General features: G+C 37.0%; 3 protein-coding genes across 3 annotated transcripts; 1 reads left to right on the forward strand and 2 right to left on the reverse strand.

The window, feature by feature from the left end:
- The first annotated feature begins 474 nt into the window (after positions 1 to 474).
- On the forward strand, positions 475 to 3,992 carry LOC147870231 (putative GTP diphosphokinase RSH2, chloroplastic). Its single transcript, XM_087338118.1, has 7 exons — positions 475 to 654; positions 978 to 1,713; positions 1,833 to 2,018; positions 2,101 to 2,561; positions 2,719 to 2,877; positions 3,036 to 3,399; positions 3,551 to 3,992. The coding sequence occupies exons 2-7, from the start codon at positions 1,027 to 1,029 to the stop codon at positions 3,851 to 3,853; spliced, it is 2,160 nt and encodes a 719-aa protein (XP_087194244.1). The 5' UTR covers positions 475 to 654; positions 978 to 1,026; the 3' UTR covers positions 3,854 to 3,992.
- A 583-nt stretch (positions 3,993 to 4,575) lies between these two features.
- Positions 4,576 to 11,917, reverse strand: LOC147870232 (phosphoglycolate phosphatase). Its single transcript, XM_087338132.1, has 7 exons — positions 11,716 to 11,917; positions 11,004 to 11,276; positions 7,965 to 8,193; positions 7,018 to 7,373; positions 6,157 to 6,361; positions 5,071 to 5,336; positions 4,576 to 4,971 (listed from the first exon to the last, which is right to left on the reverse strand). The coding sequence occupies exons 1-7, from the start codon at positions 11,838 to 11,840 to the stop codon at positions 4,797 to 4,799; spliced, it is 1,629 nt and encodes a 542-aa protein (XP_087194258.1). The 5' UTR covers positions 11,841 to 11,917; the 3' UTR covers positions 4,576 to 4,796.
- Positions 11,918 to 13,897: 1,980 nt separating this feature from the next.
- Positions 13,898 to 16,124, reverse strand: LOC147870233 (uncharacterized). Its single transcript, XM_087338143.1, has 4 exons — positions 15,684 to 16,124; positions 15,002 to 15,270; positions 14,608 to 14,675; positions 13,898 to 14,425 (listed from the first exon to the last, which is right to left on the reverse strand). Exons 1-4 carry the CDS (start codon positions 15,899 to 15,901, stop codon positions 14,228 to 14,230), a joined length of 753 nt encoding a protein of 250 aa, XP_087194269.1. The 5' UTR covers positions 15,902 to 16,124; the 3' UTR covers positions 13,898 to 14,227.
- Between the last annotated feature and the right edge of the window lie 7,439 nt (positions 16,125 to 23,563).

Genomic DNA, 23,563 nt, shown 5'->3' on the forward strand with positions numbered 1-23,563 from the left:
TCCCATGTCAATATGGAGTTGTTCGATATGAACTGGCCAAAGTGGCTAGAATGTGGATCAGGTGATAGGATCCAGTTTCTTTCTTTAAATTATTCTCCCCCAATGTTGTTTTGCACCAAATCAACATTAAATTCGTCTGATAACTTAAAGAGTCAAGCAATCGTAGGTAGTCGGGACATGGATTCGACAAAGGAGATATGCAATGATCATCAAGATAGACATGCATTCAGTCGACAATGAGATGCGAATTTGTTGTTAAACGAGTCAGGAGATGCATTCCGAGAGAGAGAGAGAGAGAGAGAGAGAGAGGCGGCGGGCGGGCCGGACGGGCGGTGGACGAGAGCCCGAGGACCAATTAATCGCAAGGAAACGGAGAATCATGGGATACCAAGCTCGCGTCCCCACCAATCAATTTGTCTGGAAAAAAGTTGTGGTCTCAAACGATTCAACTCTCTCTCTCTCTCTCTCTCTCTCCCCCAAACACCCGGGAACAGAGCTATCTTCACAACAACTACTCAGAGCTTATTTTTACAGTGCACAGTATCTCCTCGAAGATTCTCAGACACGCAGATATTTCCTCGGAGTCTCTCGTTGGTTCTCTCTGTGATTCTGAATCTGCAGAACAACAGAGTTTTTTCTTTCTTTCCTTGACTGGTATTCTCTTCCTTGCTCTTTTCGATTAATTTTACCTTAAAATAAAGAGCAGGATATGGGTTTTGCAACCCCCCTCCCTAAAAAAACAAAAAAAGAACGAAAAGTAAACGGATTAGGGTTTACAGATTTCCCTTTAAATACGTTAGGGCTTTGCAAATTTGCACACGAATAGATTTGTGGTTTATATAAAACAGATAGGTTTTTTTGTAGATTTGGTTTCATATGAATTAGGGTTTAGCAGAAATTTTCCGTAATTAGCTATCAAAGAGATTCAAATGTAATATTAAACATTTACATCACGTTGACAATTTGTCTTCGTTCAGCATTTTCAGACACCTGGTTGTTAACTGCATTCCCGTTGACAAAAACGCCATGTTTACCACAACCTCTATTTATTCTACTTCACCTCCGACAAGTATTCCTGGAAGTTGCAACTCATCATCCAATCAGGTTTCTGCCACATGTACAGTTGAATTTGATTTCCACATCCGATCTCACACCTCTTCTTGTCATAACAGCCATAACCATGTCTCAAGACCTATTATTGGAGGTCTTTCATCTATTTTTGCAAACTCCTCAGGCCGATATATGCCTTGTTCAAACTCTCCCGATGCTGGTTCGGTTGATGGTAACTCCTTACCGAGACGATCATCACACAACGATATTTCAGCATTAATAGACGCATCCGAAAAGAAAATTGATATGCCGTTTCTTAGAGAGAAAACCCCAATTTCCTCATTGTCACATGGGTATCAAAGTCTCACAAACAAATTGACTAAGTCATCCGTTGCACATGGTGAAGCTAGATCTCTAGATAATAATCCAGATCTATATTATCTCAGTGATCTCAAAGATTGGTCTGATATGAAACCACCAGCTCCTCTCCTCACAAAGATGGCTTGTTCATCTCTTTCAGATTTCTTTTGTAAGCCTCTTTATCCCGAGGCTTTAATTAGGTCTCGTGAAATTTTGCGAAATGCACAACGAAATTATGAGGTATTCAAGGATCCTGTTGTTATTCAAGGATTCAAGGAAGCTGACCAAGCTCATAGTGGACAAGTGAGATACCTAGTTCTATCACCTAAATTGAAGTTTGATTTTTTCTGTATTCCTATTTGAGTATTTCCGCCCCTATAAGAATCCATTTTCAGCTAATCCATTTCCTTATATACTTGTAGATCCGGGCAAATGGAGATCCATACCTTGTCCATTGCGTGGAAACCGCAACAATTCTAGCTGAAATTGGTGCCAATAAAGTAGTTGTAGCTGCAGGACTCCTCCATGATACAGTAGATGACTCTTCCATTGACCATAGCTATTTAGAAGAACGTTTTGGGTCTGATGTTGCTAATCTTGTGACGGGAGTAAGTGAGCTTATATATTCCATGAATAAACATGCGGACATTTCTAATGGAGCTCATGCTTAGCTTAACTACTAAATTATAGGTTTCAAAGCTGAGTGAATTTAGCAAACTGGCCCGAGATAACAATACAGCTTATAAGTCAGTTGAAGCTGATCGTTTGCATACAATGATGCTAGCAATGACAGATGTACAAGTTGTTCTTATCAAATTGGCCGATAGATTACATAATATGAGGACCCTCGGAGCACTCCCCAGAGAGAAACGGATGCGCCTTGCAAAAGAAACATTGGAAGTGTTTGTGCCTCTTGCTGGTAGGCTTGGCATTTGGAGTTGGAAAGCTGAAATGGAAGACTTGTGCTTCAAATATCTCGATTATGAGAATCACCGGAAATTGTCAAGAAAACTAGCGGAGGGATTTAGAGAGAAAATTATACTCTCGGCAATACAGACTCTTTACAAGGCATTACTTGCTAAAGGGGTGCAGTACCTTGACCTATGTGGGCGTCCCAAAACTCTTTACAGTATTCACCAAAAGATGGTAAGGTAAGTAAGTTGATGTGCTGTTCAACCGTAGAAAGCTGAAATGACCACTTGACGTGTGGTGGATGTTATAACATTATATCAATGATTGACGGCTGAAGAGGAGTGCTAAAAGCAATTGTAAGAAATAACAAATATCTGTATGAAAAATTATATATAGGAAAGGACTGAAGATCGAAGAAATATATGATGCCCAAGGGTTAAGATTAATCGTTGCTGATGTGGCGGATTGTTATACGGCTCTGGATGTTGTCCATGCTATCTGGCCATGTGTTCCAGGAAAGGAAAAGGACTATATCAGCCAGCCGAAACAGAATGGGTAAGACTTTTGTGGTTGATCATTATTACTGTTACAAAATTCTTAGTAGATGACATGGAATGGGTTGACTGGCCAAGGGCTATGCTTGATATTCATGGGACTTGGATAGGATTGGTTGGCATAAAATTTCCTTATTTAAGGATTTACTTTGTTTGCAGATACCAATCCCTTCATACTGTGGTTTGGGGTGAAGATGGGCTTCCACTAGAGATTCAGATAAGAACTATGGAAATGCATCATCAAGCCGAGTTTGGAGTTGCGGCACATTGGAGATACAAGGAGGGCAATGTTCCTCATTCCTCATTTGTCATGCAAACAGTTGAGTGGGCAAGATGGGTCTTAACATGGCAAAATGAGATAAAGGACATGAAGAAATTAAGGTTGTTCAAGGGAGTGATGGCTACAAATCTTCCTTGCTCCTTCCCTTTCCATAATGAAGATTGTCCATACTTGGATCTTTCATTTAGGCCACCTTACGATCAAGACAGCCCTCTCTTCGTAATTGTTGTTCAAGAAGAAAAGGTAATATTGCACATTATCATTTATCAACCTTTTCATTCACTAGGGCAGAAGAATAAAATCAATATTTGAAGCCCCATATACTAGTCTGATTCCATGATTCAAATCGGGATGCTGTTCCATGTGTTTCAGTTGTTTATTTTGTATTTGACAGATGATGGTTCAAGAACTTCCTGGGAACTCCACTGTAGCAAACTTTTTGGAAGGAATTAGTAATGAAGATTATCTTATCGGTGTTGATGTTGTTGAGGCCAGATTGAGAGTCAATCATAATGAAGTAAAAGATGTCCACCATAAGCTGCAAATGGGTGATCTCATCGAGGTGGTGCCTGAGAAGTCCCTTGATGACTATAGAGAGGAGTTTATGCGTATTTATGATGATTGCTCCATAGTTAACATTAAGAAGAACAATTCTAAACCATCAAGGGGAAGGTTGTCAGAGATAGCAGTCTTCTAAGAAAGGCGCCTTTGTAAATTAGTGTATATAAAATGCAAATGTACATAACCTTTATTTCATTGTCCTCAAGATGTTCATATACCTGATGGACTGCATTTGTGATTTTACAAATCAATAAATTTCTGTTTTATAAAAATGATTTTATATTTGTCGGGTGTATGACATAAGCTCTGGCACAATGTCAATCATTTTCCAATCCTCAGGACTCAGGACCTTGTTCTTTTGCTTCACATTGATTTTCAAACTCCTACTGATAATGTGAACATGCCTTAGCAAGATTTGACAAAAGCATTGACCTGATCATGAATGAAGACCTTCCTATAATCTAGCTATAGCTTAGCTGTTAGCATAACAAGTTTCTCCTTCAAATTTAGTTTGCCAATAGGCTGGGGGGTGAAGCATGCTAAAATACACTTTTCGAAATGTTGTGTTACTATACAGCATCAAGAAAGTCTCATTTCCAGTGTGTTTCTCACCATAATTCGGAATTAAAATCATGACTTATATGTCCTGCTGAAAAAAGGTTGGGAGTGGTGGTGGTTAACATATACAACATGATAGATTATGACAGCTTGAAGTGAAATATTCTTTACAATTTACAAAACAGCTGAACAAATACTACAAAAAGATTCATATCTTTCCAAACGAGCTTATATTTCTTCAACACAAATATTCAATAAAAACAGCTAAAAGATAAACATAACCCAACACATTGTTTAAAATTGAAAGAATGCTTTGGCTTATATGATTAGAATGGATTGGCTTACATTGTAGGGATTCATAATACATAGCACGGAGAAGTAACAGAATTATTTTTATGCACCAAATGAAAGTACATGAGTGCAAATTCTCACAACTCCCAAAAACTTCATACCCTCCAAAATGAAAACCACCTACAAAAAATTTGAAATCCCCCCATTACATCTTTTTGCTTTCCCCTCGATCACTTTGATGTCCATTGCACACTTTGACGAATACCACGGTAGATGAGGCCTAAAGATCGGCCAATAAGAAAAACAAGAAGAAAAGAGATACCCTGCCCTAGCTTCACTGTTATTGTCCTCAAGATTGGACCACATATGTCAGAGAATTCCAAATATAGACTATAGTAATACCTCCTACGAAAAAAACAGTGGAAAATTTTAGAAAAGAAAAGAGATGGAAAACTTTAGGAATTACAGTTACTTGCAAACATATCAAATGGAAAAAGATGATACCATCCAGTTAAAGCTCGCAGCTCTTTGATCCGTTTTACAGGTAGCTTGGATTGTTCAATGACAATGAGCTCGGATTGCTTTCTAGGATGAGTCATTGTGTTTCTTGCTGAATCTCTAAATGAGTCTTTCTGTTTATTCTTGGATGTAGAATCTCTGCAGTCGTCCGCAGACAAGACTAATGGCTTGAAGACCCATAAATCATACCTATCTTCAAACATTGACACTACTGACTGAAAGTTTTCCTTTAGCCAGCTGTTAAGAGCGACCTGATAATTGTGTTTCAAGATTTCTATCTCACCCTCTCTCTAAATAGATGTGTAACTATATATACAATATAAATACATATTTCCTTTCTTTTTCCAAAACCATTATATTTTATCTATAATCTTTTGGCCATGCCAAAAATATAGTCACCAATCTTCAGAAATATGAAAATCAAATTTAACTTCACCAAATAAATTGAAATTTCTGATCCCAAAAATTCAAAATTTTATATCAGTTTAATATTATCTAAAGAAAAATATTTATACTGCTTTGATATTACACATAAACAAGTGATTCTATGTATGGAATCTATACATTCACCTAGAGATAATCCACCATATATTAAATTGGGGTTTTGAGTGCAAAAATTCAAATAGATTGGAGATTCTTCAAGAAACTTCCTTTTATTGACTGACGGTACATTCCAATTTCAGAAATCTAATGATAATAAGCATATGAGGTGCAAAAAGTATTCTTTTGAAGAACTTAGAGAAGTTAGCAGGATATAAAGATTTCTCGTGTATTTTTTTATAATGTCTGGTATTAAAATACAGAAACCATAATAAGAAATACATTATGGAATCATTAAGTCAAGATACTGAAAAGAAAGGAAAAAGCTCAATTTTTTACTCAAAATAACATTAGAACACTCATTGAAAAGAAAAGAAGGGGGTTTTCCAAAGGTAAAAACAATATAAAATATATTTTGATATCAAAGAAACACAAGAAAATGAGAAGTAAAAATTCAAAATTTTACATAAAAATTGGCACAGGAGATAAATTGTCATTTAACAGAAAAAAGGGAGCATGATGATGTCATACCTCATTCCTGAATCGTTGAAGCATTCGGGTAGATGAAATTGTGGGTGCCATAACTTTTGACCACTGACCCTCACAAATTGGTGCAGCATCTGTTATCATATCTAGGTATAAAGCTGCAGCTCCATCTGCGATCAAGATAACTATATCCTCCAAAATACAATTTTGTCGAACTTGCAAAGTTTCTAACTTGCAACAGCTCGATTCCCTGGTCGACACCCACAGGAATGCTACAGATCATCATATATATAAAGACTAAAGCATACTGCATCCATAACACCATACTTCAAGATCTAGTCAGCTAAAAACATTGACAAAACAGAAGAATGAACAAATATAAATGGTTTTTACGTGCATGTATAGGTAGTGCATGCAGAAAAATTTATAATGGTCTACATGCAATGATTCTAACGATAATAAATACAAATGATATATTATATGGTCACACATGTCCTTGTGCAGACCATATTATAGGGTTATTTCTACCTAGTACAGGAAAAGTTTATCATGCTGCCATTGCATTATCTCCTAGCTGGATTTTTAAATATGAGCTAGAAGGCTTGGCTTCAATATATAAACTCCAATCTGAGCCAAATTTGACTGAAGAGGTATGCAAAAGTTCCTCTTAACAGAAAATAACATTCGTCTCTTCGGTCTAAAAGCTAGAAATAGTGGAATAGAACTTTTCTTGATCTAATTCGAAGTGAAATTTTAGTGAACTTCATATCAGCATAAGCTTCTTGCAATATGAATCATAAGTGCAGTAGGGATGCAAGTATGTGGACACACACACACACACACACACACACACACACACACACAGCAAATGCCAATAATTGACCAGTTATTGAAATGCACTCATACCTCACACTACCAGTGCAAACGAAGTAGAGAAAATCTGCATAGAACTCTGCTTTTCCAGTCACTTTGACCATTCGTATCATCATTTTCTTTGCTTCATAATCTTCTGAATATGAGTTGAATAACAATTCCCATTTAAGGTCGTCTATAACCATTTCTGATGACTTGAATTTGGTTTTTTGTGGAGAAAGTAAGGTTGCGAGAAATTCTGGTGAGCCTGATTTATTGGGGTAGCCGTGCAAGTATTCTTCATGCATCCAATCTCGACAAACCAGAATAACTAATTCACATAGTATCTGAACTGAAACTTCTGACCAGCCTGACTCTAGCGAGATTTTGCTCTGTTGTAGTTTGCAAACCTGCTAGGACCACTGTAAAGCATCTTGATCAGACAACTAGAGAATCAATTTTATTCACTTTAGAAAGGTAAAATTTTCAATTAGACCTTGTAAGGGTGGCTATTTTGAAACATATTGTGTCCCCCGTACTTCATGAAGTAACCAAGTTGTCAAGACTCAATCATACAAACAAACCCGAGTTTTGTTCCAGATTCAATAATCATCTATAGGAACCTCCAAGTCTTACCTTACATGCAGATCAAAATATATGATGAATTTACTAGAACTGCTTAATGAGCCCAATAAGCTCCTTACACTGCACTAGGCTTTACTATCAACTGATTTCCCCCTTAATTGGGATGAATGAACAATTACTGATGCATCAACCTTCCTCTTACCATATTGGATAATCCATATCATGTTTTTACCAGGCACTAAACAATTTCGAAAAGATTTATCATGTGAGCATTGTTCATTATTTTCATGATCTAGAGTAACAAGATAAATTTATCCAATCAAACCAAACGAGCTGTCATTTTTTGTGACCATACTTTCAATCACTGAATATTAATGCAGAAATATACTTTGAATAGATATAGAATCAATGCCTGCCTCTTTTTTGAGTTGTTCAAATGAAACAAGCAGTAAACGTGACCGTGCATCTCTGGCTAAAGCCTGTAGATTAAGCTGACCACCTTGACTTGTGATCTCAACACACATCTCATCAGTCAAACTTTTACTCCCTGTAATCTTTGAATAAAGTCCACTCCAAAGCTTTTCTGTCCACGATGGATTTTCTTTGAAGTTTTTTTCATTTTGTTCATCTGGCAATTTCTGAAATCTGGAACATACAAGGACACATAAGAGAAATAAGATTCTTCGTTTAGGCTTGACTCTTCAGCAGAAAGACAATGAAACAAGATAATAACATACGATGCAAAAACCAGATCTCTCATTTTGGCCAGGAAAAATAAGCCACTTCAAGGAGAGAATCCTTTTCTGGTATTTGGCATTCCCATAGGTCCTGCACCGCCACTTGACAGGGTGTGTTTGGAATACATTAGGCCCTACATACGCTTTGCATCCAGCTGGCACTGAAAATGATTGTTTGTCTCAAGGCACAGATGCATTATGGATGATCATTCACAGGCCCCACCGTTGAGCATTATGTTCTTAACTCAGCATTCCCATTCATAAAGTTCTTTGACATTGATTCTGGTATCATTTGGAATGCAAATCGGCATTTGATGGGCTCCTCATTCCACAATGTAGTAACTTCCATACATTTGTTTCTTTCTGCATCCATTTTGTCTTACATGACTTCTCTTTCAGCACGCATGTCGCCTATCCAGGATTTGCGTATGTGTATATATTACTATCTCAAGGAGAGTGGACTTGGAACAATGACAGGACAAGATCATCAAATGCCATACGAGCATATGACAGAAGGCAAGACCCTGACACAACATCCATTCATTTTGAGGATCCCCTTGCTGGAATCAAGAGATACAAAAAGATATTGTGGAAAGACAACATGCACCATAACCCTCCCTCGCTTAATACAGTCAATCAATGGAAACACGTGTCTGATCACAACATTCCAATGTAGTTACAATAGATGAAGCAATGGTTTTTGTCATGCAAATAGGCCCATACACTTAGAAAACGACCTCATTACCCTTATAGATCAATCGAGGACATTATCACTTGACCCTCAAGTGCTTCCCTCGGAGACTTCTCCAGCTTGGACACATCCATGCTCCATGTTAGGTCAGAGATCTTTCAGAGACAAAAGCTCTGTTTACCTAAGGTACAATGTTATATGTTTGATTGATGGAACTATATACATTTATCCTCAAGAGTATGTAATGTCTTCATGTATACCGTTATACAAAGACTTGAGGATATACCAGAAAGTTTTAATAGTTTACTAATTATATTTAATGTCGTTTTGGTTTTCTCTAGGATGAGACATTAATTCAGACAGCCTTAAAAGCAAAGCTAACGTATTTTATTTTCTTCTTGTTTGACAAAGATTATCAAAGTGTAAGATGTTTAAAACAATCAATCATGCACCAAAGGAGGAGATATTATATCCCACATATGAAGGAAAAAGTTGATTCCCTTGACAGCTCACTCATTAAAACATGCATGGATCATCAACCCACTTGCTTTTAACATTTATGCAAGAGAGGCCAGACTCTAACCCTATAGTGCTCCCATATAATGATTGGTTAATGTCAAATTCACTGACAATAGGTATGAAATATTCGTCCCCAAGTGAGAACTACCAGCCTACACAAGTGAATTCATTGGCTGTTTTGATGTCTCATTGCCTTCTTTACAAGAATCACTCGATGTGCTTATCCATTGAAATATAAGCTACACATGCTCAGGAAATGGTTGAGACAACAGCCTTCAGTGTTCATGCCATCAGTTCCTTCTAGATTCCATAGTTACTTTGCTCTTGTCGTAGTCTCATCTAATTGAAATTATAGAAAAACCAGAAATTTCCATTCCATCCACTTTCATATGAAATTTTCCAACAAAGAAGTACCTAGTTTCAATGCAGTGAGCTTCTCTTTGGAGCTAGATATTGATTCCCCATTTACCTTTGATTGCCCCTTTCACATAGCAAGCACAAAAGAGAAAAGATATATCAACGTATTCTAAGGGAAGTACATCTGAAAATATTGGGTCATCTTGGTCATCTTGGAGCCAAATCAAAACGGATGTAAAAAACTTGGTAAAACTTTCTGGGGCACTAGATACTCCAGTTAGTTGAGCCACTAACAATGTGTGAAAATCAAATAAAAGACAAAGAGGCATGAACAGTCACACGCATGATGAAGCTGTCACCCAAGGAATGCTGGCTTTTATCGTTTTATTTGAATTGCAGCATTTGTACTTTATGCATGTCAAATTTTCACCATTCCATTAAAATCATTCCTAAAATAGTTCATGTGGTAGCATCAGCTGCAACTCGATTTCTTGTCGATGCAAGAAAAAAAATGGCTCAGGTATGAAAAATCAATCCACTCAGTGGCACGACAAATCAATCCATTCAGTAGCACAAAAAATCAATCCACTACATCCAGAGAGATAAACTTCTTGAATAATTGGTGGATTTTCCAGAGATTGCTCGCTCAATAAACACTCCTACAAGATTGATGATTAACGGTTCATTAGGAAGGACTAGCTAGGTAACTACCCCTGTTAGTAGGTAATGTAACATAAATCCTTCCTGACTCATATATAGCAGGTACAAAGCAGACTTTGTGTGCAAGGGCCAGTAAATCTGGCTCTCAGACATCAGTATATTCCAAAGCCTCAGATGACCTGATAGATTATTCCTAGCATGCCATAAGATTCCCGTTCAACCATGTTATAGGTTGTTTCGCAATCTATAGGACTTTGTGTTCAAGATTAAAATGATGCTACCACAATGCAAGTGCAACTCTTCTCTAGAAATATATGCTCAGTAAATCAACACACAATTTTCACACGATCTTAACAAGAATAATTCCTTCACTAGTATTTTAAGGCCCAAAGAAGCTTGAGGTTCGTAATAGAAAATTAATTAATATGCACAAAACAAACACTAGCATTGTGGAAAATACGCTTGATAACCTGTGGAAAGTGTGAACTTACTCTACAAGGTTTGGATATGATGTGATATTGGATATCTTCGAAGCAGATGATGTTGCAGGAGTTGTAATTCCGGCGACATATGCAAGGGCAATGCTAAATACCAAAAGAAGGTTATCTATAGTGGGTCTCCATTCAACCACATTTGCATTCGCCAATTCATTGAAATAGTTGCTATATTGACACAAAAAACTCTTCCCAGATGAAAGAGGCAGTGTTTGAATTCCATGTGCAATGATCCAACTGTACTGCAAAGCATATCTGCTATGTGGAAAACTGCAAATGTGTACTGCAAGAAATTACTTTCTCTATCATGGTAAGCATACTTTAGAGTTAACAAAGCAAGTGGGAAGTATAACTGACCTATACACAATTACCACTTCAACAGACATTATGTATAGATTAGGGTACGTATGTCTAGCCACTAGCAATCAAAATAAACCAATGTAGATATACGCATGCATGTAGGTACATATGCACACATGTACAAATGTGCATAACGTAATCAGCACTTACCTAAACATAATAGCAACCAATATACACCAAGGTAAATGGTATGTGTGTATATCTATGTATGTATGCATGCATCCATGTATGTCCTGATGTATGAATACATGCACGTGTGTAAGTACTTGTACATGTACGCACACAGGTGCCAACGTGCTGTGCATGTGTATGTACGATAAAAGCATGTTATGTCGGAGATTTACACTACCTCTTTGAACAGACTTTCACGCTTCGAGGATACTTCTTTGAAAAAGCTATTCTTGGCTGAAACAGGTCTACGGAATAATGGCGGTGTCCTCTGCATGCTGGCCCTTGAAGGGTGAAAGGGATCATTCCGCTCCCTCACTTCAAATCAAGTACATCAGATCTGCAGAAAGGAAAGCGGTAGATCAAAAAGTCGAACCAGTTCTAAAAATGTAACACAGCAACCGCTCACCTGAGTGCTGGATTCCCCTCGGGCAAGGAGGATGAGAGGAGACATGCAGGGAGTGTGTGTGTGTGTCTGGGCAGGGCCACACTCTTTTTTATCTTGGTATCAAATACATAATACACATATCTAGATTATCCATCCATCGTAGCATATATATATACTTATAAGTTATTGGTATGTATGCCCCACGATAAGGTAGACATTGATTCATTAACACACTCGGACACCCTCGACTCATTCCAACACCTTGACCTAATGCGTGCTGGAACACGACCAATCCAGGGGCAGGTACAAAAAAAATCGGGTGCCCTCTTCTCTTTTATCATTCGCTATTGACGTTAGACAATATTTGTAGCTATACCTAACAAGTATGAGCATTCCACCTATATGATCAAATCTACGACTTTGGTTGTAGCACAAAACCATTTAGCACAATTGCAAACATGTTGTCTTTCTCTTTTAAGTAAGAATTTTGAATACCCCATTACTACATTCATGTCATAATGTTGTTTTGCATGGCAGGACATGTGAACAAAAATGTGTGCATCAAATAGCACCTTGACATGAACCTTTTGACTATGGTTTGAATATCCACATTACGATATTGTTGTTTGGGGTTCACTTTCAACGGCGCTACAAGGTGCCCTTGTTTGATTGAACAAATAGATGGAGAGAGCCTCAATCACAAATAAGATAGCATAAACATTGGTGTTACAAAATCACTAGAAGATGAAAGTACAACAAGAATTATTGTTGCACTGATGGGTTTTGAACTTACGATTTCAAATAGGATAGCATAAACATGGCTTTACAAATCACTTGAAGATGTGATATAATGAGAATTATAACTGCACTTATGGGTTTTGACAAAAAAGGAAAATTTTGATAGAACAAAAGATTAAATGGAGTACAAAACCAATCATCAGTGAATCAACTAAACATTATATACGCCAAGGCATTGAATGTTTCCCAAAGTTTCAATAAAGATTGTAGTTAGAAGCTTTCGTAAAACTTTCAATGAATCCCCTCATTGCATTTTTTTCATACTTCTCCATCCAAACACACATACAAGCACGTTAGAGTTTCACATTCACATCAACATAAACATAACATATATGAGACATTGGAGCATGAACATGATGGATACAAGCACATACAAGCCATCCTTGGGAACTTGAACCTAGTTTGCGAGACAATTGGGGATCCAACCATTTTAATACGAATTAATTAAGCACAATGTATAGAGTGAGAGAAGTTGCTTGTCTCTATTTCAATGGTGTGATGATGGTAGTATTTGGCAACTAAGCACATCTCAACATTTTTTCTTAGGCTTCCCAAAATGTTAGGTTGAGATAGAGTAGGGAGGATATTGGATTTTGTAGTGAATGTTTTCATCAAAGATGCATAGGAATCTACTACTTAAGATACTTTAGTTTCTCTACTATCAATATCAGGGTCTTTTACTTGTTGTAACTCATGTCGACCTCTAGAAACATTATGTTTATAAGAAAAAAATTGACATACACTGCATTCAACATCCAAGATGAGCATAGCCCTTAAAGTTGTTGGACATAATCTAAAGATCAAATATATGTTTTCCAAGTTGTAAAGAAGATACATTTATGTTTAAATGACCTTGATAACAAAGCAAGGAAAATACTTCATGGCTTAGCATTCATCCCCAATTTTCTTTTGCCGTCGTTAATGATTTCATAATTATTACAAAACTCATTAGAAAGCATACATTTGATTTCCCTGTTAACCAAGTCGAAGTTCAATCTAGTCTTTGTATTATCATATTCACAATTGCAAGGGTGTGTACAGATGCATTTTCCTATCTTAATTCTTAATGCGCTTCCTTGAAGAAGTCTATCACTCAACTCTTTTCTAAAAGTGCCAGTGATTATAATCCATTACTCTAAATTACTCACATAAAAGAACCTCAATCATTCCATTAAAAGGGGAAAAATGCATAGTAGAAGAGGAAATCAAGGATAAAAAAACACACAAAGCGACAACCTTGATAATAAAATTTAGATCTTATTCCATATCATGGGGGGAAGTATAATACTATTGGTTAGCATCTATCACGATTATGAAAAACTGTGTTGATACTAAAAAAACGGAAAAATATTGTGACTGTTAACAAATGATGGCGAGAATATATTCTCTATTCTTTGGTAAATATCTAACCATTCTCCAGAAAATATGTTCTTGGCATTGGAGTGACATTATAACTTGCACTTTGCAGAGTATATTGCACGTTCATGAAAAAGTGAAACCATTGTTGTTAAGCGATCTCTGCCTTTGAGAGAGTGGCATGTACAAATGCCTCCTCATCTTCATCAACAAATCCATGTAGTTGCACTTGTTGAATTTTGTGGAACGTTGTAGCTCTTGCAGCACGCTTTCTCATGAAATACACACCAATAGAAATAGATATTGCGATTACCGCAACTATTGCAGCAACAACGATTGGAATGTACCACTACGAAGAGAATAAAGAACAAAAAGAAGAGATTAGGGTTACATTCAAAAAATATTTTAAGTCATGATGTGCTTATAGGGTACGCGGAGAAAGACCGAGCAAAGGTACTCAAGTGGGTCATACATATATAGAATGATATTGTGCGATGGTGGTCATCTTCTGTAGATTTATATAGTGATTACCTTCTTATTAGCCTTGTCTTTGTTAGTGTTAACAGGTTCGGATGGCGGAGGGTAGTTAAAAACAGTACCTGAATACACAACAAAAGTGGAAGGGAACAAGGCACATTAAATGATTTAGAAAATCTTTGATTCCCATTTGCGAAACGTCAAAACAAATGACCTCCATAACTAGGGCATACACACTCTAGCTTTTGAAGTAAAAGTCCACTTTTGGACTTTACTTGCCCACCAATCAACCATCTTTCAATTATGTCATTTGTTAGAAGAAAGGGATCTTCAACAAAGACTTTATAGGGCTCGTTAAGGATTTGGAGATTCCTAGAACATGAAACTCTTCCTTTTACATGATGATGAAGAATACTTATATCCACACAAATATAGTATATGCTCTTACCGTTCCATGTTGGCATCAAACAATCTTCACTTCCCATCCAGTCAATTGGACAATCACATGGAACATCGCCTTGTATGCATTCGGCATCACGGAAGCAGAAGTAATCGCCACAGGCTTTCCCTTCTAGTTCACAATGTGCCCCTCCAAACCCTTCGTGACAGATGCAACTGTAACTTTCTCCTCGTACAATCTCATTGCAAGTTCCATTCTGGCACCAAAAGTTGTTGGTCCCATCACACATGGTCTGAGGTATGTCACAGAAGTACCCACTGGTGTTGGAAAAATGAGGCAAAATCAATTAAATCAATCAATCTCTCGACTCTATGTATAGTGGAACAAATATTTTCATAATCATATACATACATACACATGTCACACACACACACACTTCCCTACATACACATCCCCACCTATACATACACCTACATACAAACATGTATATGTATGTACATACATATACATACATACATATATAGACACACACACACACACACACTTCCCTATATACACATCCCCTCCTATACACACACCTACATACAAGCATGTACATATAAATATTGAGGCAAATTAACACCTACAAAAAGAAACCTTTTGATCCATTTTCTGCAACGGAAACTACTTTAATCCAGAAGTCGCATATAATCTAACGGACAAGGGAATGTATAGATCTGGTCGACTTTACCCGTAGAAAGGTCGATCTCCAAGCATTGTGGTAGAATTGGAAGGGAGGTCACAGAGGCAGATGCCATTGCCATCACAATTCTCTGTTTGGCACCTCGGATCGCAGTCCTCGGCAAAGGAAGAAGAAGGCGGCGTAATGGAAGCTGAAAACAAAAGAAGGAGCTGGAGAAGAGGCAGGGGATAGCGGTGAAGACGGAAGGGAGAGAGAGTGGTCGCCATGGCTGGGTGGAAGGAAAGAAGAGGAAGAGGAAGAGGAGGGTAGACCCATGTTAGAGAAGAAGGCGATGATGAGGAAGAAAAGGAGGAGGGGGAAGAAGAAGAAGAAGAAGAAGAAGGAAGAAGCAGGGGAGGGAGCGTGAAAGGTGCAGATTCAGGGTGTCATGCTTAGGACGTGCACACTCACTCCTTCCTCCCCTGTTCCTGCTGCTCTGCAATAGAGAAGAGAGAGAGAGAGAGAGAGAGAGCGTGAAAGGTGGTGGAAGAGATTAAAACAAAGAACCCCTCTCTCTCTAGTTTTCATTATTTCTACCAATTGCCCCTCCCATGCCTCTCTCCTCGTGCTCGGAGGAGCTCCACCCACATACATATTCATGTTGGTTTGAGAACCTTGGGAAGCACGACAAATGGAGAAGACGAAATGAAATGCTCATCGACAACATGAATCAAAAAACAAAATGCTCAGAAAGTTGATAACCCTATAACACCTTTCTCATCGTGAACGTTACAACAAACACATCACACTAATTCTGTTTTGTGGACGAGGAGGCTATTGGGGATACATTAAAGGCGACCTTGGAAACATGTTTCATATAATCCACCAACTAACCAGGATGGCAAGAAGTAGCACCCAAGGAAGAGGAAGAAATCCGAGTGAATGAAGATATGGTAGAAGTGAATGGCATCAACAAAATGCAAACTCCCTTTCAAGCGAACCAACTATGTAGTGATGGGTGATTATGGCATCATGCACCTTATTTGACACATTGGAAACGTTATATTTAGCAAATAAGACAAGCACCCAAAATGCTTAAAGAATAACTTGCAAGTTCCTATTATCACAGGAAATATTGTGTTTGTGAGAAAAAGTCATGGACCAAGGAATGCAATTCCACTTCAATCAGCGTTGTTGCAAACTTCAACAACAAAGAGCAATGGTCATGCATGGAAGAAGGGAAGGGAAAATGATTATCCTTGATTACAAGCTAACATAGGAAATTTGTGATTTTTGTTGTCAATGGCAAAAAAGTATGACCCACATCAACTTTTTGGCACCCAAATCTATAACTCGAGGACAATATTCCATTCCAAATTTACGAGACGGTTGTACATATGTCTACTTGATGTGTCATCTATAATTATTTTTTTCCCAAAAAAACACTACTTTGCATTAGTTAGCAAACAAAGTACATCAACTACCAACAAATTTCAGAAAACCTCACTCTAGCCTTCTCACCAAAGTGGTCATAGTCCCCACCTCATTTACAACAAAAGTATCCCAACAACTCCAATAACCTAGTAATTAACTTGTACCATATCTATATGTACATATTTATAGCTCCTAGTCATTAATGGAAGCCATTGGCAGAAACAACCATCTGGGTGCTTGGTAGTTCCATTTAGGCCCCGATGATCTATAATTATATTATGGGTGATCACAAGTTTTGACCCTCCATTACAAATCTATTAACTAGATTTGAATAAATGAAAGCCAATGTATGATTAGACAATTAACTTTCCTTTAATTTCAAATATTTTATTATATTGTTCCACGTATACCATGCACTTGGTCGTATTCACAAATCCTCTACTCACTAAGAATGAAAGAATTTATTGCACATTATTCATCACCACATTAAATCGTAGAATAGTTCATTAGAGAGCAACAAGCATGTAAGGGACAACCTCACTTGTCACTAAAGTAAGTTTTATGTAGAACTTGAGCGGTATACATAACCTACATAAAAAGCAAAAAGAGAAATTATGCTTGTTTGAAGGTAGAGCCAAGGAACCTCTGTTGAATCAAGTTAGTGAGATCTAATCGTGAGAGACTTTGAGGCAATGTGTAATACACAACATCACGTTCATAAGTCAAAACATCATAGAATCAAATTTGATGGTTTGCCAAAAATATGTCCACTTTATTTCAAATTATTATGTGGAGATATAACTCTAGTATGCAATTGGCTAGAGATTTTAAGTAACATTCTCTATGAGGGTGGAATTTCAAAGCAATTTTGAGACACAATGTGGAATGTACAAATGAAAACGTCATAGATGCCTTAAAAATAGTGGTATCAAAATTTACAAGTGGAGAGAAATTGTGGACGTTTAACATTTGAAAACATTTATGGTTAAATTTCTCTATCCGTAACATTTGAATAGAGAATTTCTGCATGGCACATGCCAAAGTTATTCCCAAAAGTTTGTGTATATGTGCAAGGAGTCCACCATGTCTTTCAAGAAGGAACACCTTTAGTGGAAGTATGTTGTCACATGATTTGAAGGTTAGTAGAGGATTCAAAAGCTCAAAGGGGCTATGACATTTGGCATGTGCCAAAGCCATTTAAAGATAATCAAGTGATACAAAATCCCTTGGAGGGAATTTGCGAACTTAGAACAAAACTTATCAAGTATTGAGACTTTTTAGGAAATAGACCAATAATGCTATGACATACATAACCTGACACTAGATCCTTTTGGTTAATATGGCATTTTCATCTCTTTATGAGTAAAGATGCCTATTTGTATGAAAGTTAAATAGCTCTCTTGATTTCTGTCTGAGAAATTCCTTTTTTTATGTGAGGAGATCCTACATTAATTGGCTAGATATTATAATGCTAAGAGATGTTTTGATCTTTTTTATGGTATATAGTTTGCCAATGCATGTAGAAATCTAACTATAAGTACATTTAGGGATCATGTAAGTTCATAGGATGGATAAATTATAGTAATGATTGATTATCCTTGTTTGATAAAAAACTTGCACGTGGTTGTCGAAGTTAGCCGAGAGCATTTTTTGGTTAGAGCCATTTGTATGTTATTTTCTGGTCTACAAGATATAATTTTTCATTTTTACTCATACCATCCACAAAGCACAAAATCATGATCTATAATTATGCCTTCGATATCATGTTATGCTCATCTCTATTGCCAACTATACTAAACTAACAAGCTCATCGTGTTATTCCGCATCTCAAAGTTGATGCCATTTGTATATAGGTAGATGCAATTTTGGTTTGAATTGTTGATATTGATGTATTTGACATTGTAATGAACAAAGGCCTATCTGGTTTATGTGATTTTTAGAAAGAGTTAAAAGTTGTTCTTTTGAAAAAGATTCTATTTACCCCACTTAATGTTATATTTGAGGAGTTTTTTGCTTCGAATAGAGAGACAACAATCCATATATGTGTTGATGTGGGGGTGCTTACCTAGGGATTGGTTGAATGTAAAAGGTATTAGATCTTTACCTAGGGATTGATTGAACATAAAAGGTATTCAAGAAACGATGGGAGAAATAATTTTCATGGTTATAAAATTACGAGAAGGCTCGAGATGTAATCGCTAGAGAGATTTGTTTTATGATATGAAAGTCCCAATCCATTAAACAAAATAACAATATATTTTTACTTCATAAAAATATCAAAACATTCACAGTGAAAAACATGTACAATCAAGGCTAAATTAGTAAAGATATAATGTTGTCATTTCTCCTTCCTCTGAGGAATGTGCATGTTTTTAGACAAGTTGCGCAATGGAAAGATGCTTTTCGTTTAATTAACTAGATTACTCAAGTGGTGCCATATGTATATGCATCGAACTACTTTGTATGGATAAATGAGAGTTTTCTTTGAAAGAGATGATGCAAAAATGCATTGGAGATATGTAAACTTAACCATTCTCTTGATGTAACACATGTGGAGGTCGAAATAAAGCAAACCAACATTTTTCCCCTCTACATCACCACACAATATGGAAGAAAAACTTTGAATACGTGATGACACATACAAGAATATTTCACCCATTTTTTTCACTAACAATGCTCATTTTATTATTTTCTAATAAATTGTTATAGATATTTAAATGCTTTGAGAATCATTATCTAAGCATGTAAATCAACATACATTTGCATGGCTTCATCATCGGGAAGTTGATTTGTAGATTGGGTACGATTGATGAAATTGTTTCCATCTATCATACACGATGGCATGTTAGTTGGCATAGAACTCCTACACTTGTCATATTAACAATCAGGAATTTGCACTATCTATTACAAAATATGTTTTGCCATGTCAACAACAAGAAAAGGAATTCATCTTAACATGCATTTACCCAATTGTAATCAAAATAATGATGATTATCAACCATGTAGACTAGGGATGACATCAATTTAAATTAGACACCATCTAATACATTGATTGAGCAAAGGTTAGAGCCACATGTGCCAAGTTTTAACTAGGAATGAATAAACGTTATCCTCTTTTAGATGAAGTATCGCCAAGGGAAGAGTGGTTGCCATCTTCGCAAGGGTGATATTTTTCATGCTTTGGTTGTCTATCATAAAATAAGACTATAAATGATGCTTTACAATCAAAGTAAAGAAAATTTTGAAAGAAAAAAACCGACAAGTTGATACACCATTGTGTGCATTATGATTGGTAATAAATAATCATGTGAACTAATTTGTAGTTGTTCATGTGCTCATGTGGCAAGATCTTGGTTATTTTAAGGAACCTCTTTAAAATAACACCATTTGATTGAATGATGGAGAATAATCTCTAGCTAACTTTGTCGTAGGATGTATCAATACTGAGCACATATTTTTAATTGGGTCACAAGGCTTTTGCATGAGATTGATATAGTACATGCTACAAAAGGCTACGAGAAACATAGTTGTACATTTGGTGGTTATGATGTCTCTTTATCTCTCAATGTTTAGGAGCTTTACTAATGAATTATTGCAATTGAGAATGCACATCGTGAGAGTGGGAAGCTCCATGTGCGGGGTTTTAAAAATGAGGGGGACGTAGATGAATGTAATCGAAGACGGAGGGAGCAGCGTAGTATGAAAGTTTCATGGCTTAGACTCACGGTACTTAGTGGAAGATGTGATGCTAAAGCCCGCGAACTTGCTAGTTGAGTGAGATACTCAATATTTATCAAATTTCCACTCACTTGACAGGGGTGTTCACATTCTCACTTTTTCCACAAACTATAGAACCTCTTTACTAAATTAAATCACTTGACACTCACACTCACACACTCTCTCTTTCTATTTCTCTCTCTCTCTCTCTCTCTCTCTCTCTCTCTCTCTCTCTCTCTCTCTCTCTCACACACACACACACACACACACACACATATATATAAGTCTAATGGTGTGTATGTAGCCCCTTTGATAACATTATTCCATAAAATCCCCAATGGCACCTTCTCCTCTAATATTAGTATTGGTCCTCACCATCTCTCTCCTTCTCCTCATCAATCTCACATGTATACTCCCCTCCCCATCTTCTGCCCAACAAACCCAATCACACATCCTCCACCGCCAAGCTCAAGAGCTCGTCCCCGTCGACATCATCTCAACGGCATTCGATGCTATCATGGTAAAAAATTTCATTATGAAGAAGAAGAAGAAGAAGAATGGACATCCATCATTACCCGAAGAAGATGAACCTACAATGTGGCACTGGCATCTCTTCAACAATGAACTTACACCCACTCGAGTCGTTAATGTTCATCCGTCCGTGCACACAAGTGTCCACACTTCATCTTTGTCAAACAGAGGCGAAATCTTTGTCCACCACCGCCCACCACGTCGTTTCCTTGTTAATAATAATAATGCCTCGCCAACATGGCCGGGCATCCATGCTAATAGTATGCCATATCCACATACCACTCAAAAGATGGCCCCTAGTGGTGGTGATACTAATAGTGGTACCCCAAGTATGCCTCTCCCACAATTCCCGACACTTGGCCCACCAATGGTATGGTCTTTTCCGTCACCTCCAAATGTAATACCTCCTCCGCTACCACAATATCACTATCACGGTCATCATATGCCTCTTTACCCTGGTTTCAAGAACCCATACATAACTACACCCCCAAGAACTCGGAAACACTCTCATTATGATCATCACATCCTATATGCACCACCCCCGACCGATGTCATTAATGCCGCCGAACCTGTGGCCTCTCCTGGCATTGATGAGGAAAGAGCTCCCCGGCCGGTTTCTGGTGGCCCTTTACCCCTGGCTTAGAACTATTAACCCAACACATTATAACTACTTTTATGAGGTCGCATGTTCTTGTAATACCCATACTTTTTGGTTTACAATACCATTATAATCAAAACATATTGGTTGTTTGTAAATTCTTCACATTTGGGAGCTTCATAGCTTCATCCCACTTGCACTTTCATGTGGAAAATTTGTTTTAATATAGTTCCCAACATTTATCAATGAGATAGAATTATTTGTTGACATTATATTTTTGCAATCAATTACACATGTCATGCTTGTAGAAATAGAGTTAAGGTCATTTACACTGTACATTGTTATTGTCATCTTTGTGGTAACTGCTCTAAGCTTTCTTTTCAATGATGTCTTGCGGGCTGCTTCATAGGCACAATATGCAACCTTTTTAATATTTTGAGAAATATCATTGTTTCAATTGTGTCTCTTTTTCATCCAGCTTCTTTTGTTCACAAAGGAGTGTCCATAGTTTCTTGATGTTTGTGAAAAAAGGAACAAAAGCTAGGGTCAAAACCTAACAAATACATTTGGAGCTAATGCTTCTATAGGATTGGGTTTTGTAACCCGTGTCATGGGTTATGCTTATATCTAGATGGGATTTCTAAATAACTTGCAAGCCTAAAGACATGATGAAATGTTGTGTGATGCAATTGGGGTGCGTCATTATTGCATCAGTCAATATGTGTATAGATAGGTAGAGAGAGAGACCCCAAATAATGGTAAAAATATTTCTTGGGGTTCTATTTGGTTGTCGTTGATGCCTTGGAGTTGTATCACACTCTCCAATGACATCTCTTTGAAGGGAAGGCACGTGAATGATTGATTCTACTCAATCTCATTTCCCCCTCGAAACCCCACTCCTCTCAATAGTTTGATTTTCACCACTACATTGCATATAAATAAAAATTAAGCAAATCAGAACCAAGAGCTTAAGAAATCTATGCAAATAAACAAAATATTGATTTAACATCTTGTGACTTTGCACGAGAATATTTGGTATGGAAATCTCGAGTATTAAGATAGTAATATCCTAGAGTAATTACGAATCTCAAATTTTATAATATTTATACTTCACAAGATTAATATCCACATTCAGTATCAATTTAGTAGATAATTAATTGTTTCATGTTTCATGAAGATGCCCTTGTGGGAATGAAGAATCAACCTTCTTCATTGCTCTACAAGGTCAATTCGATCAATTCCAACAAAATGATTGATTTCATTAATTTCATCACATCCAATACTCTTCCCACCATTAAACTCAAAGTTAGAGAATAGACATGTGATTGCATTGATCGCAAGATTATAATTGTTTTTGGGCTGTTAACTCATTTTCAAGAACAAATAAATCACACATGCTAGATACTTGGTGGTCACTTACCCTCTTGAAAGATTTTCCACATTTTGGTAAATACAACCTACCTTTAGGTAAAATTTATTTTCTTAGCTAACTTTGTTTTAAGAATGTCTAAATATGTAATGTTTCACTACAATGGTGTGTTCTTTACAAAATATTTTCTAAGAAATTTGTCTAAACCTACGATTGTTCATCCAGTGGAGAACGTGGAGAAATATCACAAGATAGCTATATGCATACATTTAGCCATGAATAAAATAACGTGGCCCCAGA

This window comes from Azolla caroliniana, unplaced genomic scaffold (assembly GCF_043228905.1).
Source record: "Azolla caroliniana isolate FFs.n. ecotype wild unplaced genomic scaffold, voAzoCaro1.0.p SCAF_1, whole genome shotgun sequence".
Classification (NCBI taxonomy): domain Eukaryota; kingdom Viridiplantae; phylum Streptophyta; class Polypodiopsida; order Salviniales; family Salviniaceae; genus Azolla; species Azolla caroliniana.